Source organism: Xiphophorus maculatus, chromosome 22 (assembly GCF_002775205.1).
Source record: "Xiphophorus maculatus strain JP 163 A chromosome 22, X_maculatus-5.0-male, whole genome shotgun sequence".
Classification (NCBI taxonomy): Eukaryota; Metazoa; Chordata; class Actinopteri; order Cyprinodontiformes; family Poeciliidae; genus Xiphophorus; species Xiphophorus maculatus.
Window position 1 is genome coordinate 13,278,790 of NC_036464.1, and position 15,695 is coordinate 13,294,484.

The window sequence follows — 15,695 nt, forward strand, 5'->3', positions numbered from 1 at the left end:
TTTCCAATGTGTTTTATTGGGATTTTATGTGGTGAACCAACAGAAAACGATGTGGAAACCTGGAATTAAAACAATTCATGGTCTTGAAAGCTGGGGAAGAGTGGTGTGCACTTTTCTTCACCCACCCTTTATACCCCAAAGTTAAAAATAAAGCAATGCAACCAGTCGACTTAAATAGTCATCTAAAGAGAATAATAGGGAACAAGCAGCACCATGATGAACAAGGAAAACAGCTAGATTAAAGTTGTGGAAAAGTTACAAAACAGTGTTAGAAAATCAAATAATATTCCAAGCTCTGAGCATCTCATTCAGCACTTTTGAATGTATTATCTTACAGAGTGAATGTTACCACTAAATCTACCCATGAACCTACAGGCTTGACAATCAGGAGGCCCACAGTCTGGTCCACAGTCTGGTGACAGAGCAACTGTTATTATCATTACTATTGACTTGATGGAAGAGTGACTGGTTTTAAAAAAATCACAATAAGACCCGTTTGCAGCTTACCTCTTTAGCCAGGAACACATCTGCTACCACACATGGTGATGGCAGCAGGATGCTGTGGGAGGGCTTTTTGTTTGGACGGACAGAGAAGCTGGTCAGAGTTGATGGGAAGATGGACGGAGCTAACAACAGGGTAATTCAGGAGGAAAAGCTGTTAGAGCCAACAGAGAGATTGAGACTGTGGGTGGAAGTTCCAACTACAGACAAGAGCAAGCTAATGGGCTGGATCAATAAATCCTAATAACGTATGAAGATGTTTCTGCTCTGTTAAACTTATTTGATGAAGTTCTTTGAAAAAGTACTTGTTCCCTTTCAAGTGTCTTCTGCTTTTGCTTTTTTGTCACACATCAGTGTTAGGCAAATACTGTACCAAACACTGGACCTAATTGGGAAAAAAGGTTATCAGTCAACTTCCTATTGTTTCCTATTGTGTCCATGGCTGGTCACTCCTATATACTGTACAGAACAAGCTGCCGTGTATTGTGAGTGTCTCGTAAAGATGAAACTAGCACTTGATCGTCTCTAGTTCACAAATACATAGACTAGTCAAACCACAAATTGATTGTGCTACTATACACAGAGATTAAAAATATTCTAACAGGTAGCCAAAAGAATTTTGGTGACAGACTCACACTTACTCATACCTCAGTTAGACTTGGTTTTAAAATGATTTTCATTGACTCAAGAAGGTTGTTTCTGATAGGAACTGAAATAGGCATGTCTCAAAAAAAGATAAATATATCTAAAAGGAGAAGTAGTTCTGGGGGCGTGGGGGGGTCATTGATGTTTTTCTGCAAAGATGACATATCAAAAATAGTTTATTTATACCTTTCTCAGTAATTGAAGGATTATTTATCTTTGGCGATGAACTTCCAAGTCTTTAAAGTTGAAAATGTCATCACCTTAATCTTTGTCTGTTGGCTGAGCAGTTCAGAAAAGTTTTTACTTCGAGTGAATGAAACATATTGCGAACAGGAAAAGATTACTTTAAACATAAATCAACCAGGGGTAAGAATAATTTTGAGCATGGCTGAAAAAGAATAAAAAATAAGTTACACCGCAAAAAGGTATTTATTGTTATTATTATTGTAGAGGATAGGGGTAGAAGAACTAGTCCAGGATAATATTTCATGCAGAAACCGCCACTGCACCTAAAAACCTAAAGTAGTTTTAACCTGCAAATATATTTACAAGAACTCCAGTTTATTGTTAAAATGTACCTGACAAACTTTCAAAGAAAAGAAGGGTTTTTTGTTTTTTGTTTCCCCCCCACCACCACCCCCACATTTCCTCCCTGCTTACGGACCCTCGCATGGGCCCCTGAGGGCCTCCGCTGTGCCCTCTCCTGGTTCGGATGTAAAGCATGTTCCCGGGCGGGTCACACCGGTCTTCTGCAGTGTGTCCGGTAGAGTTTGCTGTGTCCGCTCCTTTGCTCGCCTCGCCTTCCCTTCCTCCTCTCGGCTCCTCCCCGTCTGTGTGTCAACTCTGTGACGGGTCACGGTGTGTCGGAGCTGGGGGTTGGAGTCGGTGTGAAAGCACCGTGCTCTCTTCCGACCAGTCACCGTCTGCCTCTGCTTACAGTAAAACCTTACTCAGAGAGTTGACGGGAAAGCGAAACAGTCGACAGAAGCAGCTGGGAATGTCCTAAAAGCCCGGCGTCGGGGCTGCTGCGTCGGACAGACGGCTGTAATCTAACCGGAGAGAGCTGGGTTTCATCGCGGGCTGGATGACAAGCTCCTCGGCTTTATTCTAGGAGCACCGGAGTCTGCCGACGACATGGACAATAAATAGTTGGTAACGTCGTTCTCTTCCGTAGAAATATACTCATTATATATTCTGCTTTAAAGCTCATTTAGTGGCAAATTACAGCGTGTAATTAAAATGTCAGCGTAGCTTAGTGTAACAACCGGAGAGGAGTCAAATTCTCAGCAGCAAGTTGTCACTCGCTTTTAAACGCCACAGCGTGTGTGGCCCTGTTGGTGAAAAGATCAGATCGCACTCAGATTCATATGTAGGGTTTATGAAGTTCACTCTAAAATCATGTTGTTTCTCTTCCGGTGCTTCAAAACATGAGGTCTGTGTACCTGTTTGCTCCTGTTGTGCCCAGGGGCGCCTCCAGAAAGTTTTCAGTCGGACTGGCCAGATGGGGGCCTTTAATAATTTTGGGGTGGTCCACCAAATCCGAACGCAAGAAACAGAGTTTTAGGAGTTTTATTATGCTTTTCTGCCGTGCACAGGTGCATCACAACAAAACGTAAATTTATTCTTGTGAAAAATTGAAACTCTTCACGGAGCAATACATTTTTTTATGTGTTTATTCTTGTCAGTTTAGATGAGTGTGGCTTACAGCAAATGCAAAATGATCTTTTTTTTTTAGAAAATTAGAATTTTTCTTCAGAGCCATTTAAGAAGGTATTTTAATACAGAAATTTCAGCCTACTGAAAATTATGTCAATGCATTAGTGTGTCTGCATTTAACACTTGGTGGGGTTTTCTTTTGCATGAATTACAGCGTCACTGCAGCGTTGAATGTAGGCGATCAGCCTGTGTCTCTGCTAAAGTGTTAAGGAACTGTGGGGTTTTTAGCTCGCCTGCTTGGTTTAGTGGGTATCTCTCACATTCTCCCTGATAATTCATAGATCTCTCTGTTGTATGTAGTTCAATTAAGTTAACTGGCAGTTCAGGAGTATTGCTATTGTCATCATTAAATCAGGTCTTGTTGGATTTAGCAGTATAGACAGGTGCTAAGTCCAGCTGGAAAATGAAATCTGCATTTCCAAAAGGCTGATAACCAGATAAAATATGATATGCTTTAAAATTTTGTTGTAGATGGCTGTGCTGTTCATACTTTGTAAATCTCCCCCCCGCCCACCCAGTGTCTTGATTGGGTTCTTCTGAAGATAGTGGCTTAGAAGATAGTGTTGCTTTTTCTGCTAGTTTTTTTTCTTCCACTGAACTTTTTACTAATATGTTTGGAAACAGTACTCTGCGAACAGTAGAGCTTGTAGAGATGATTACAAGTGTAATGCTAAAAAGGACACAACATTTTTTAAGAATGAATAAAAGTTTTAATAAACTCAGACTTGCTGTCCTATTTTAAAGTCATGTGGTCTTTGGTGTTTACCACTTCTTATGGCCCTTCACTGTTGTTTTACTATCGTAACACAAAGATGCTACTAGATGCTACCTGACAATTAATAAGTTTTTCTTAACTTTCCATGTGATCTTCTGGAAATTAAATCATTCTGCTACTCTTTTTTTTTTCCCCCTCCCAGCTGTGCACCATCAGTTTGGATCTCCACCGAAGCTATGGATGCAAGCTGGAAAAACTGCTTCGAGGAGGAGCTTCTCTGCCCTATATGTCTGAATGTCTTTGATGAGCCAATCCAGTTGCCATGCAAGCACAACTTCTGCAAAGGTTGCATCTCTGAGGCCTGGGCCAAGGAAAGCGCGGCGGTCCGCTGTCCTGAGTGCAACCACGACTATGACCAGAAGCCAGCGCTGGAGAAGAACTTTAAGCTCGCCAACATAGTTAAGCGGTTTAACGCTCTGAATGCAGAGAAAGCCCCCGCTGTGCTGCACTGTGTCCTCTGCAGACGAGGCCCCCCGCTGCCCGTGAGGAAAGTGTGCCTGCGTTGCAAGGAGCCTTGCTGCCAGACCCACGTCCAGACGCACCTGCAGCAGCCGTGCCCGGCGCCGGGACACCTGTTAGTAGACATCGAAGAGCTGAGCGCCTGGACGTGTCCCACTCACGAGGAATACAGGCTGCTCCACTGTGAGGAAGAGCAGGTGGCTCTGTGCCCCTTCTGCTACATCTCCCACTGCACGAACCAAAGACACACAGTGTGCGATGTGGACACACAACGCGTACAAATGCAGGTATAAGTCACACCTACTTACAGTGGTACACTCTAAGATGGAGAAAACATGTCGGTGCAGGAAATATTTCTTCTAGTTTTACTGGCAAAAGTATATTTTCTCTTTATGTCGTCTTTTAATCTGATTTGAAAGGGGGGAAAGTGTGCCTCTAAGCAGATAAAAGTACTCACACACACACACACACACACAAATGCATACTCACAGCTTTTAACCTTGATCACACCGCCCATCGAGGAGGTTCACGCCTTTGCATTAGCAGCACTGCGCCCTCGGGTAAGTGCTGTGATGTAGTCGGCACCCACCAGAAGTGACGACCCCTGTGCAGCGGGGGGGCAGATCCTCGTGTGTTGGTTAATACCAGCCGCCTTGATTTAAAGCGACTTAATATGAATAACGCTTCCGATAATTTAGCCTTTCATCTCCCCTCATGGGGTCTCAGCTGAACCCAGGCGAGACGTTTTTGAAAGGAGAGACACAGAAAGGTGGGAAACAGATGCTGCAGAAAGCGATCATCTGGCAGCAAACTGTTAACAAATGAGTTATGATTTGTCTTGGCAGGGTTGACCTTAGGATGGGAGGTGCATGGAGGAATGTTTCTCACATAAACCAGCCAGTCGCAGCCGGGATACAGTGTGTTGGAAAAGTATTTACAACCCCTTGAATTTTTCCACGTTTTGTCTGGTTACAAGACAAAAACATTTATGTTGAGCGATAGACCAACACAAATCAGTGCAAAGTTGTGAAGTAGAAGTAAAAAAAAAAAAAAGTTTTTTGTTTTTTTTTTTATAAATACAATCTGAAAAGTGCTGCAGGCTTTTATTAGGTTTGTATGATAAGTATGCATCAACACTGGTATCGTCGATGTTAGTCATTTCTTATCGTATCGGTATTAGTCCAATAAGTAAAACCGTTTTGATATTAAAAACCGATGTTTATTTTCATCTTGTTGTCATTTGTTTGTTTCTTTTATGCAACCAGGTATGTTTTATCGAGATTGAAAATCTGTTTTTCAAGAGAGCCCTGGCCTTTGTTGCCATTTGTGTGTGTGTTTTAGGATGGGCTGAAGGTTGGTCATGTGGTATTTGTTCGGTCATGTGATGGAGCTAGTGATGCAAAACTGATTATGGGGTGTTTAACTGGAGCAGGGAAGCAGGCGGTGTGGTCACTTTTACATGGTGTCTAAAGTGGAGGAAAACGTAGACCTGTTATCAGCCACAGCAGCAGCATTAATGTTGGCTATTGATATCGGCCCAATTTTTAATATTAATGCATTTCTAAGTGCTTAAATATTCAGAATGCTACATGTGGTAGCAAACTGAAATTGCACATCACTCTGAGAGCACCATCCTCCCTCTGAAACACAGTGATGGCAGCATCATGCTGTGCATATGTTTTTCTTCAGCAGGAAATATGGATGCAGCTGAGTACAGAACACTAGTTGGAGAAAACCTGTTAGAAGCTGCAAAAGACTTGAAACTACACCTGAAGCTCATCAGCTAAAACTACAATGTCATGGTTTACGTGTTAGAATGGCCTAGTTAAAGTGACACTTCAAAATTTTATTTGGCAACTTTAAGACCATATATATTTTCTTTCTATTTTACAATTGTGTTACTTTGTGATGCTCTAGCAAACAAAACCCCACTAAGATACTTGAAACTGTTGAAGGAGTGTAAGTACTGTCTTATAGCAGCTTGTTCTGATTTTAAAATTCTGATGTTGAAAGGTGTCATAAACCACCACCCACATACACTTTTCCAGCAAGGGAAAGATACTACGAAGCAAATATGTTTTAACATCTGCCGCGTTGCCTTGTCATTGATGCTTTTAGTAACTGAAATATTTCCAAATGGGAAAGTTACAGCAATTTATTTTTTTCTCCAAAGTAAATCAAAAAGTCCCAAATTATTCCAAGTCCCTTGTGCAAAATGTTTCCCCCGGTTCTGAGCTATTATTGGGACAAAAGCTGTCTGTTCAGCCCTTTCCACAGCTGCTCTTTCTCTCTCCCTTTTCTCCCTTTCTGCACACTTGCATGCACACACCCACCCATCTTTTTTTTTTTTTTGTTCTTTCACAACCTTATATTCCCAGGGAGGAAAAAAAAAAGACATCCTGGCTTCTCTCAGATTAACGCTGTCCATGCTTAGACCCTCATGCCCTCTTTGATTCCTCCAGCAACCAAAACGTTGGGCTTCTTCTGCGCTGCGCGTTTGTTAAAGTAATTTGAGGCCCGGAGTGGCTTCTCATCAGTATTTACTGAGAGGTCTTTCTCCTTGACGGAGCTGTGGTCTATTTTGGTGAAAGCACTTTAAATTCCCCTGGCAGCACTCTTGTTGCTTTTGGGACAAACGGAGGAGGGAAAAAAAAAACCCCAAAGTAGCAATAGTGTCTTCATATCTTTGGTTATCTTTGCTTCTCTAAGGAGATTTCTTTAAAAAAAAAACGTAACTTTCCGCATGCTCGTTGGTAATTTTGAGATGAGAAAGGAAGAGTAATATAATAGCAATGTTATCCCCGGGACAAGCAGAGGAGGACCCCTCCCACACAACCTCACCTTGGCTTTTCTCAGGCACCTCAGCAGGAAACCGTCCCTCATGGAGGCTCTGCTGTTTGCATTTTCTCCTATCATAGCTGGAGTGAGTCAGTTCCCCAGAATGCTGAGGGCAGTGCACTGACATCAGAAGTGGGGAATATTTGTCTGTTGATTGTGAAAGAGGCTCTCTGTTCATTGAGCCCGAGGCTCCTCATTTAAACATGAGCTTCCTGGTAGCCCACTGGTGTCGGGAAGCTTAAATAAGACAGCATGGAAAGTGATCATTGGCAGATTTAAGGATGATAAAGGTGGGCTTTCATGCTTCTGCATAGCCTCGGCTTCCATGTTGTATTTCAAGCACAGCCAGCTAAAAATGGGAATGGGATGGAAAATGACAAAGGTTTGAAAATATGGCTGAGGGGCAAAAATGAGAAAAAGCAGCGATTGTGATGTACAGCAATAATTTGTTCCAAAGTTTTTCTGCTGTTTAGAAAATACGACGTACAGGCCGAGCCACTGAAGCATTCTGTGTAAAAGATGTGACTTAAAACTGGAAGAGACAAGGTGCCATGTGAGCCTTCATGGCTAAGTCATCTGATATGGATATGAGTCTCTCTCTGTACGATCACCTTGATTAGAAATGCTGCGGTTTCACGCTACTTGTGCAAAAATGCAAAACAAAAAAGTGCAATACGATCTCATCCATTTTGAAAGAAACAACTACACCTTTAAGTTATATAAAATTTCTCCAAACAGGGCAAGGCAAGTATATTAGCATAGCTCCAGATATACACTTCCAAAGAGTGCAATGAGAACTCAAAAAAAACACAATGCAATGGGAAAAATATTTCAGCTTTGCTTTTACACGGCAAACACTGAAAAGCATTGCATAAAAGGAAAACATGTCAAAATGCAAATTTAAAACAAATGAGTTGCTAGAGAAAAAGAATCACTGCCAGGAGTTATTAGACTCCAAGAGCAAAGATTGTCATCTTCGATCTCATGTTTCACTCACTCATTTGTGATTAGGGAAACAGTTTGTTAGTGGGATTCTTTGATCAAAAGCTGCAGGAACAAAAATATGTTTGGGCTTGATTTGGAAAAGTTGAAAGCCGCTGCATATTTCAGTTTTTCAGGGAGTTTGTTTCAGAGCTGAAGAGCATATAGACTAAATGCTGCTTCTCCTGGTTTAGATCTGGTCCTGGGCAAACTGAGTGAGTGGGTTTCTGATGACCTGAGGGGTCAACTTGGTTTATAATTATACTAACAATGCAATATGTATCGGTCCAGGACCATCATGTCAAGTCAAGTAAACTTTATCATCTCTAAGGGGCAATTTGTTAGGCAGACAGCAGCGAAGACATACAAAATACATACAAAAAGGAGACGAGTCTATATTAGTCCCTTCTATTCCTGTGTGTGGTATCGGTTTCAAAAAATTAGTCAACATTGCATCGATTGATACTCAAAGTATTTGAAAATAGACCTACGTTGGTCATTAAAAAATAGCTCCAATGATTGACTGAATGTAATGTTAGAGGGGTCGTTAATAAGAGAGAAATCAAAGCAAATCTTCACCCAACTTCAGTTTCTATCAGAAGAAAAGATTTCTAGCATCTCAGTTAATAAAGATGAAGGTACAGTTCTCCTACTGCACATAGTCGAGACTTTTATGTTCAGATGACAGAAATATGTGACTTTTGAATCAATTTTACGGTGACTGGCAAATACAAGACTGAAAGAAAATGTCAGAGTTGCTTGAAAAGTTCATCCAAAACCTCTTTTCTTTAGACTGTGAATGAAACTGTGAGACTTTATAACAGTGCTGTGCCGCTTTAGCATGTAGCCACACCCGTACAAATATGACCCTCATGAACAAGTCATTAGAAGGTAGAACCAAGTTTGGGGAAAAAAAATGGGAACATGAATGCCTCAAAGAATATCCCTCTTTAACTGTGGTACACATAGGTGGCTGCATCATAGCAGGCACCTCTGTTGCTGTCGTATGTTGATTACAGAAGATGGGAAAAACGTTCACAATAGGAAATGTTGATCCGAAAGCGCACAGATAACATACATTAGTGTAGCATCATTTTGTGATGATACTACACTGTTTTCCTTCTCTGACCACCAGAAGATATTGGACAACCTGAAAGTCAAACAAGAAACTAGAGAAGAAGAAAGAACTGGAGGTTGCTGCATTGTATTGTACTATAATGCTTTAACATTTTGGAAGGGATGGAGCTAAAATGAATCTGGGGTAACATTTTAAATACATTTCTTTTCTATTAAACAATCTAAAGCAGTAAGCTGAAAATAATCCAAATAATAATAATAATATCAAAACAGAGCAGAGTGAGCTAATTTATTTCTGTTTTCTTGATTTTTGTGTGTTTTTGATTAGTTTCTCGGTTCAAAATTATACAAAAAACAGTTTTTCTTTTTACGAATAGTTTAGCAAACAAGCACTCCATATAGGTCTTTTTCTAATAGCTTTTTAAAACCAGTTAAGTCTGTTGGCTCTGGTCTGTGTAATGTGGTGTTAAAATATCAGCTCCTCTTCTTTCAGTATGAGTGTTGTCAGCAGCTGAAGAGTCCTGTTGCTCAGATACCTTAATGTAACAACCATGAAACTCCCTCAAGAGGTCAAAGGAATGTCCTCGTTCTCCTTTTCCTTCTTTGCTCGCTTTCAGTCTCAGTCTTACACGCGTCATTCTCAAAGTCATATTTTGCATTGTGCACTTTTGCACCCTCTCTTTAGTTGAACCCTGACATGCATACACACAGAAGCCAGTGTTAACTGTAGGAAGCAATGCGCATAAAGCAACATAAAACAGCATAGAGGTGGTGCTGCTTTTGCTCCCCTGCGTATGAAATATCTCTGACATATAAATACATAGGCAAGGCTTTGTTGCCTTGACAGCGAGGGTTTCACGGTGCCTTTTGCCATGCAGAAACGGTTCATTAAAAAGCATACCTGCCCTCTGCTCTTGCTCTGATGTCGGCTGGTGTCTGCAGATTGATTTCTATCTCCTGCTGTAAATAGAGGAGGATTATGTTTACTAGCTCTCTCACTGGCCTTTGGCTCCTGTAGCTCTTTTTGATTTTGCCCTGAAGAGAAAGGAGGTCGACTGATTGCAACAATGGGCTACATTTATCGTTACAGGGTCCCTCACAAACCTTGGAGCAATCAGAAATAGATTTGTGCAGTCGTGTTTGCCTTTGCTGCTTCTCTCCTAATGGGTAATTGCACGTGCCTACCGCGGGCAGCTGTTTCCCCTGACTAATCGGGGTTGTGGAGGAAGTCATGGTTATCTGAGGTTTGCTGAGGTCAGGGCGCAGAGTCTCTATATATCATTGTCTTTGTGTTTCTAGTGCATCCTGTTGTGCTTTGACTCTGATCCGTGTCTCTCTCTCTCTCTCCACAGGCCATGCTAATGAGGCAGCAAGACAGACTGGATTGTCGTGTTCAGAACATCGATGAGCAGCTCAGCAAGCTGGACTCAGATAAAACCCTTCTGAAGGTGAAGTACAGCACGCACCGCACAGAAACTTAGACTGGGCTAAAATCAGATCGGTGGCTTTGGGGTCAAATTTTGTGTGCTTTGTAAAAGCAACCTTACCTTTTTCCTCTGCTTCAAAATGTCCATATCTCAAACAGCTCCAGTTGTTAAAGTCAATTCAGTCAGATAGTGTATCGGTTAGTATTAGTATTAGTGTATGGATTTTGGGTGCTGTGATGGCGCAGGGGTTAACCACAACCCACATATGGAGGCCTTAGTCCTCAACGCAGGACTCGATTCCTGGCCTGTTGACCTTTGCCGCATGTCCTCCCTCTTCTCTCATTACCCACTTTCCTGTCAATTTGCTATCAAATAAAGGCCACTAGAGCCAATAAAGCCTTTAAAAAAAAGAGTGGTTTTGTATTAATTTTGAGGATTATTATTTATTCAAAAACGAACAGATATTGCAGAATAATACTGGGTAACAACTATTAACTATTAAAGACCTAAACTACAGCAATGAAGAGAGACAGTTGCTATCTACAAGTCATATTTCTACTTCACACTCTGTTTATGCAGCCAATAGGGAGTTGATTTTTAGACAACAAAGTGATGTAATGCGATGCAGCCAATGAGCTAAAGGGAAACTTTATTCTATGATGTCTGATAAATTCACAGACGTTAGACTTTTACCCTCAACATTTATCTCAGCTCAAGCCAATTGATGCTTTTAAGGTCTTTTAAACACCTTATTCATTTCACTGGACAAAAGAACTGCCTCATATAACAAACATTCACTATTGTACCTTATGACTATTTCAATAAAATATTAAACAGAATGACTCAACTTCATCCTGGGATGCCAGAATTTGCATTTTGCAAATTTTGTCTAAGTAATAAAGGGAGCAAAAAGTGTTTGATGCTAAAACATAAAAATAAAAGTTGATTCGTGCTACAAATAAATGCACATCTACAATAGCTTCTGCATGAAGGAAAATATATTTTGTAAAACATTTGCCTAATTCACTTCTGAGAATACAGGAAGCTTGTAGCAGCTGAGTTCCTTTTTTTTTCTTTACTGTTTCTTCAAAAAAAAAAAAACTTTCCAAAAGTTCCAGAAGTTGTTTGCGTTTATTTGGTAAAATGCCCATCGACAAAGTAAATGCTGGGCTTTGTTAGCATGTGCGCTTGTTTACAAATGCCTTTCCTCACAGGAGGCTGTGTGCGAGCTGAAGGAGCGTGTCCGAGCTCAGTATCAGAGGATGTATGCGCTGCTTGAGGCAAACCAAGCGGAGACTGTGCAGATGCTGGAGAGGACTTACACCATGTATGTGAGGAAGAACTCGCAGCAGGTCCTGCAGCTCAACGAGAAGCGGCAGGAGTCAGAGAAGCTCCTGAGCTCGGTTCAGTCCTTCTGTCAAAGAACAGAGAGTTTAAACTTCATGAAGGTACAAATCAAAACTTCTCCTTTCGTTTTTTTATATTGTTGATATTTTAACATGTTTTGGGCTTTAATGACCTTTGTAAAAATTTTTTATTTATTTATTTTGTTTTTTTCAGAACACCAAACCTTACCAGCTGCTGATGGATAGGTAGGAAACCAGTTTTTTTTTGTTTACTTCCAATCTAAAATGTGATAAAACATAAGAAAATGTTTGTATCTTGGTAACTGTAAAGTAAGAGGGAGCCTTTGACAGTTACATGTGATTCATTGAGTAATTGAAAAGCAGCACTATATTTAGTATGTTACTTCAGCTGAGCCAACTATTGACTTCTTCCTTTGGCAGTGAACTTTAGATATAAAAATCATTGCTTGCATCCAAGCTGAGGGGCTTTAAACAGCTGCATACAGAGAAAGGTCTGCAACAACAGAGTAGTGTTCAGTGTGCTGCAAAGCAGAAATAAGATCATTCTGAATGTAGGAAGCATTAAAAATTGTTACAAGTTGCCAGTAGGTACATTTTTTCTTGGATTACTTTGAAAAGCATATATTATGATCTTTACACTTGTTTTGTGTTTGGACTTGGAGCTCTCAATAGTTATAGTAAAATCCCTGTCCAAATGGAGAAATATAGAGTGTGGAAGAAACACAGCCAAAGCTGACATGTGGAACACCCATTGCACCACATGGCTAAATGAGTGATGGCATCAGATTATCCTTCTGAACCCCCGCTTCAGCTCAGAAGGTGAAAATTCATATGCCGACATGTACACAAAAGAAGTAGTCAGAAAACATATCTGAAAGCAGCAACTTGGTCACCTAAAACCCCAGCAACCCACCCAGGAATTTAATAATACTCCATGGCAAGCCTGGTTTACCGCTTCACTTCTGTGCAAATTCTGCCCAAATTACCATGCGCAGAAGTGAATGGGAGCAGCTTAAAGTTTCATTTAAAAATAAAATAAAAATGATCAGATTGTGTTTTACTTTCTCTGTGTTACCAGATGTAACTCCTTATGCAATAGTGCAGGTGAATTTGATAGTATATGAACAATTGTTCATTGTTTTAATGACTGTGTAGATCAGGGGTGTCAGACTCATTTTCATTTTGGGTCATATCAAAAATCTGGATGCTCTTAAAGTACCGGTTGTACCAGAATATATCAATAAAACCAATTAAACGGTCATAATATCAATAAATAGCTGTTCCTCCAGAATTTTGTGGTTGTTTTAGTGTTTTTTGCAATCAAAGTTGCAGATTTTGAGGTGCTAATTTAGAAATGTTTGTAGGAAATTTTTACAATGTTTGCGCTAATTATGATATTTAATGTGACTTTTTTTCACTCACCGTATCAATTACAGATTCCATGTTTTTGACCAATTTTGAGAAAATTTGCAATAAAATCAGAACAAAATGTGGAGATTTGTTGATTTTGTGTAAGTTTTGCAGATTTCTGAAAAACTGGAAGGACTTATTGATATAATTTGTAGTCTAGAGGGCCACATAAAAAGCTTCGGCAGGTCAGATTTGGCCCCCTGGCCTTGAGTTTGACACCTATGGTGTAGATGCACAGGAACCAGCTCTTTATTAAATCTGGCTCATCCACTTAGAATTGGTTATGCTGTTCTGTGTGGGACTCTGTACTGCTAATGCTGGCCTCATAGAGGTAAAGGTACAGAGTGTTAATGAATTACATCACCTTTAATCTTGTGGAGTTAACCATTTACTTACCTAAATGATCCTAAATGGAACACTTTGTATGTGGATAATAGTTGAAGTGTGCCCCAACTAGGAATTCCTGCAGGTTTATCCACATTGTTGTCAGTTGTGGTTTTTATTTGGGTGTTTTTGTTCCAGGTTAGACTCACATCTAAGTGGGGCCATCCCTGCCCTGAGAGTAGGCCAGCTCAACTCTCATCATTTTTTATCTGACCTCTCGGCGAGAGAGAAGAACCTGCGAAAAATGCTCGAAGGTAGGCAGGAGAAGCATCAAGTAGCTAATGAATAGACGAGTGTAACCTATTAAAAGTTTGCCTGTTTAACTTTTTCAGAGCCGTTTAATGAGGCGTCCATTCTTGAGATCATCCAGTCTCACAGCAGCCATGCTGGTTCTCAGCTGGGAATGAGTTCAGGCCTGCAGAAGAGGAAATACAGCATGGCCTTCCTGGAGAGTAACTCAGAAAACTCCTCTTCCCAGGATCCTTCGCATTTAATCTACAGCAGCAAAAAGCCCTTCCTGACAGAGCAAAGCCACCGTTCCTCCTCTGTGTATTCCTCCGAGGTCCTCCCCCAGGCTCCCCATACCTCCGGTCGCCTCCTTGACTCGGCGGCGCATCACATGGTGGGTCTGGGGTCAAGCTCTAGCCACCACTCAGGAAACCTTTTCCCATCGTCCCACTTCCCCAGTGGAGGAGCGTCGCAACAATCCATGTACGAGAGCAGGAAAGTGCTGATGTGCACCCTGAATAACTGTTGCTGCTCCAGAGCACCGGCTTCCCGCGCCCAGCCTCCGTACCCGGCGGCGGATACCTTCCCCTCTCAGGGGTTCCCCCCGCATGCCCCACTTCCTGCGAGTCAGCCCTTGCAGCATTTTCCCGTCAGGGGCCTGATGGATGCGTCGCAAACCTCCAGGCACCCTGACTTCTACGGCCTGTACGGCCAATCTTCAACCAAGCATTACGGGACCAAATAAATCAGAATCAGCTCTTGGTTCTGTTACTGTATCAGAACCCCTTTTAGGATACGATTTTAATATTTGTTCGACAACACTTCTGCAAATCATTGTAGCCCGTTTATCCCAGTAACACTAGTAACTCCTGAACCCGTTGTAAGTTTGCAGCTAGTTTCTTTTTCAACTTCACTGTAAGTGCTGATGTAAATTTTTTTTAGTCTTAAACTCCATCCAAGCAGCAAATGAGGAAGTGACATGTTCTTCATCACGAGTCCTGCTGTGGGACGTCAGTGCCTAAAAAAGACTGTTAACTCCACTCTTAATGTACTTGCGGCTCCTTAGCTCTTGATTATTTCCTGCTTGCTTCTGAAAGTGAGCAGGGAAACTCTCCATGCAGACGGATGTCAATGTGGCTTGAGGAAAAACAAAACAAAACACTGGACTCCAAATGCTTGTCAGTTTTTTCATGTATTTTTTATAGAAGAATATGAATAAACCAAAGTATGTGAAATATGTTGAATAAATAAGCAGATCAAAACCCTCTAAAGGAATCTTTAAGGTTTTTTCCAGTCTCAATGTTTTTGCATTAAACATTGCCGTCTCAAACATTGCGTCCTGCTGTGGTTTAAAGTGGGGAAAATACAGTGCTTGAAAAAGTATTTGCCTGCTTTCGTTTATGTTTTGCTTTTTTGCCACACTAGATATTTCAGATCATCAGATAAATTTTAACATCAGACAATGATAACCTTTAAATAGTTAATACAAAATTATGATTTAATTCGTTAAGAAAAAAAAATCCATCTAAAGGAACCTGGTTCTATGTGAAGAAAGTAACTCCACCGAGTTACGTATATATGAATTATTCTTATTGGCTACATTTTTTGGTTTTGTATTTGTTTTATTACTGCATTAGTTCACTAAACACCTTCTTTTTGTAAAATTAACAAGCATGGTAGTGGTAGTGTGGTGACCTTGGACTGCTTTGCTTCGTTTAAACATTGATGATTTTCCTTATATGATGGATCCATAAATTCAGAAATGTTATCTGGAGCACACCTGCAAGTTCAACTGTAAGAAAATCGCTAAAAGCATTTAGCATTTAGCTTTTGGAGCTGCAGGATGAACTTAAGCATGCAGTGCAGGTGTGAAAATGTAGCTTGCTT

The 15,695-nt window shown here is 40.8% G+C and overlaps 1 protein-coding gene across 2 annotated transcripts; it reads left to right on the forward strand.

The window, feature by feature from the left end:
• The first annotated feature begins 1,980 nt into the window (after positions 1 to 1,980).
• On the forward strand, positions 1,981 to 15,191 carry LOC102220415 (probable E3 ubiquitin-protein ligase TRIM8). 2 transcript variants are annotated; one of them, XM_023327798.1, is made up of 7 exons: positions 1,981 to 2,298; positions 3,780 to 4,383; positions 10,345 to 10,440; positions 11,634 to 11,867; positions 11,980 to 12,011; positions 13,719 to 13,834; positions 13,913 to 15,191. In XM_023327798.1, exons 2-7 carry the CDS (start codon positions 3,814 to 3,816, stop codon positions 14,551 to 14,553), a joined length of 1,689 nt encoding a protein of 562 aa, XP_023183566.1. In that variant the 5' UTR covers positions 1,981 to 2,298; positions 3,780 to 3,813; the 3' UTR covers positions 14,554 to 15,191. The 2 variants fall into 2 exon arrangements, with proteins under 2 accessions (XP_023183566.1, XP_014324777.2); XM_014469291.2 differs by having other exon boundaries at positions 1,981 to 2,294.
• The last annotated feature ends 504 nt before the right edge of the window (positions 15,192 to 15,695 follow it).

Bases quoted from the DNA above. Each gene is read 5' to 3' on its own strand.
- LOC102220415 (XM_014469291.2), top strand. The intron at 4,384-10,344 runs GTATAAGTCACA...CTCTCTCCACAG, and splicing joins CACAACGCGTACAAATGCAG to GCCATGCTAATGAGGCAGCA. The intron at 10,441-11,633 runs GTGAAGTACAGC...CTTTCCTCACAG, and splicing joins CAGATAAAACCCTTCTGAAG to GAGGCTGTGTGCGAGCTGAA.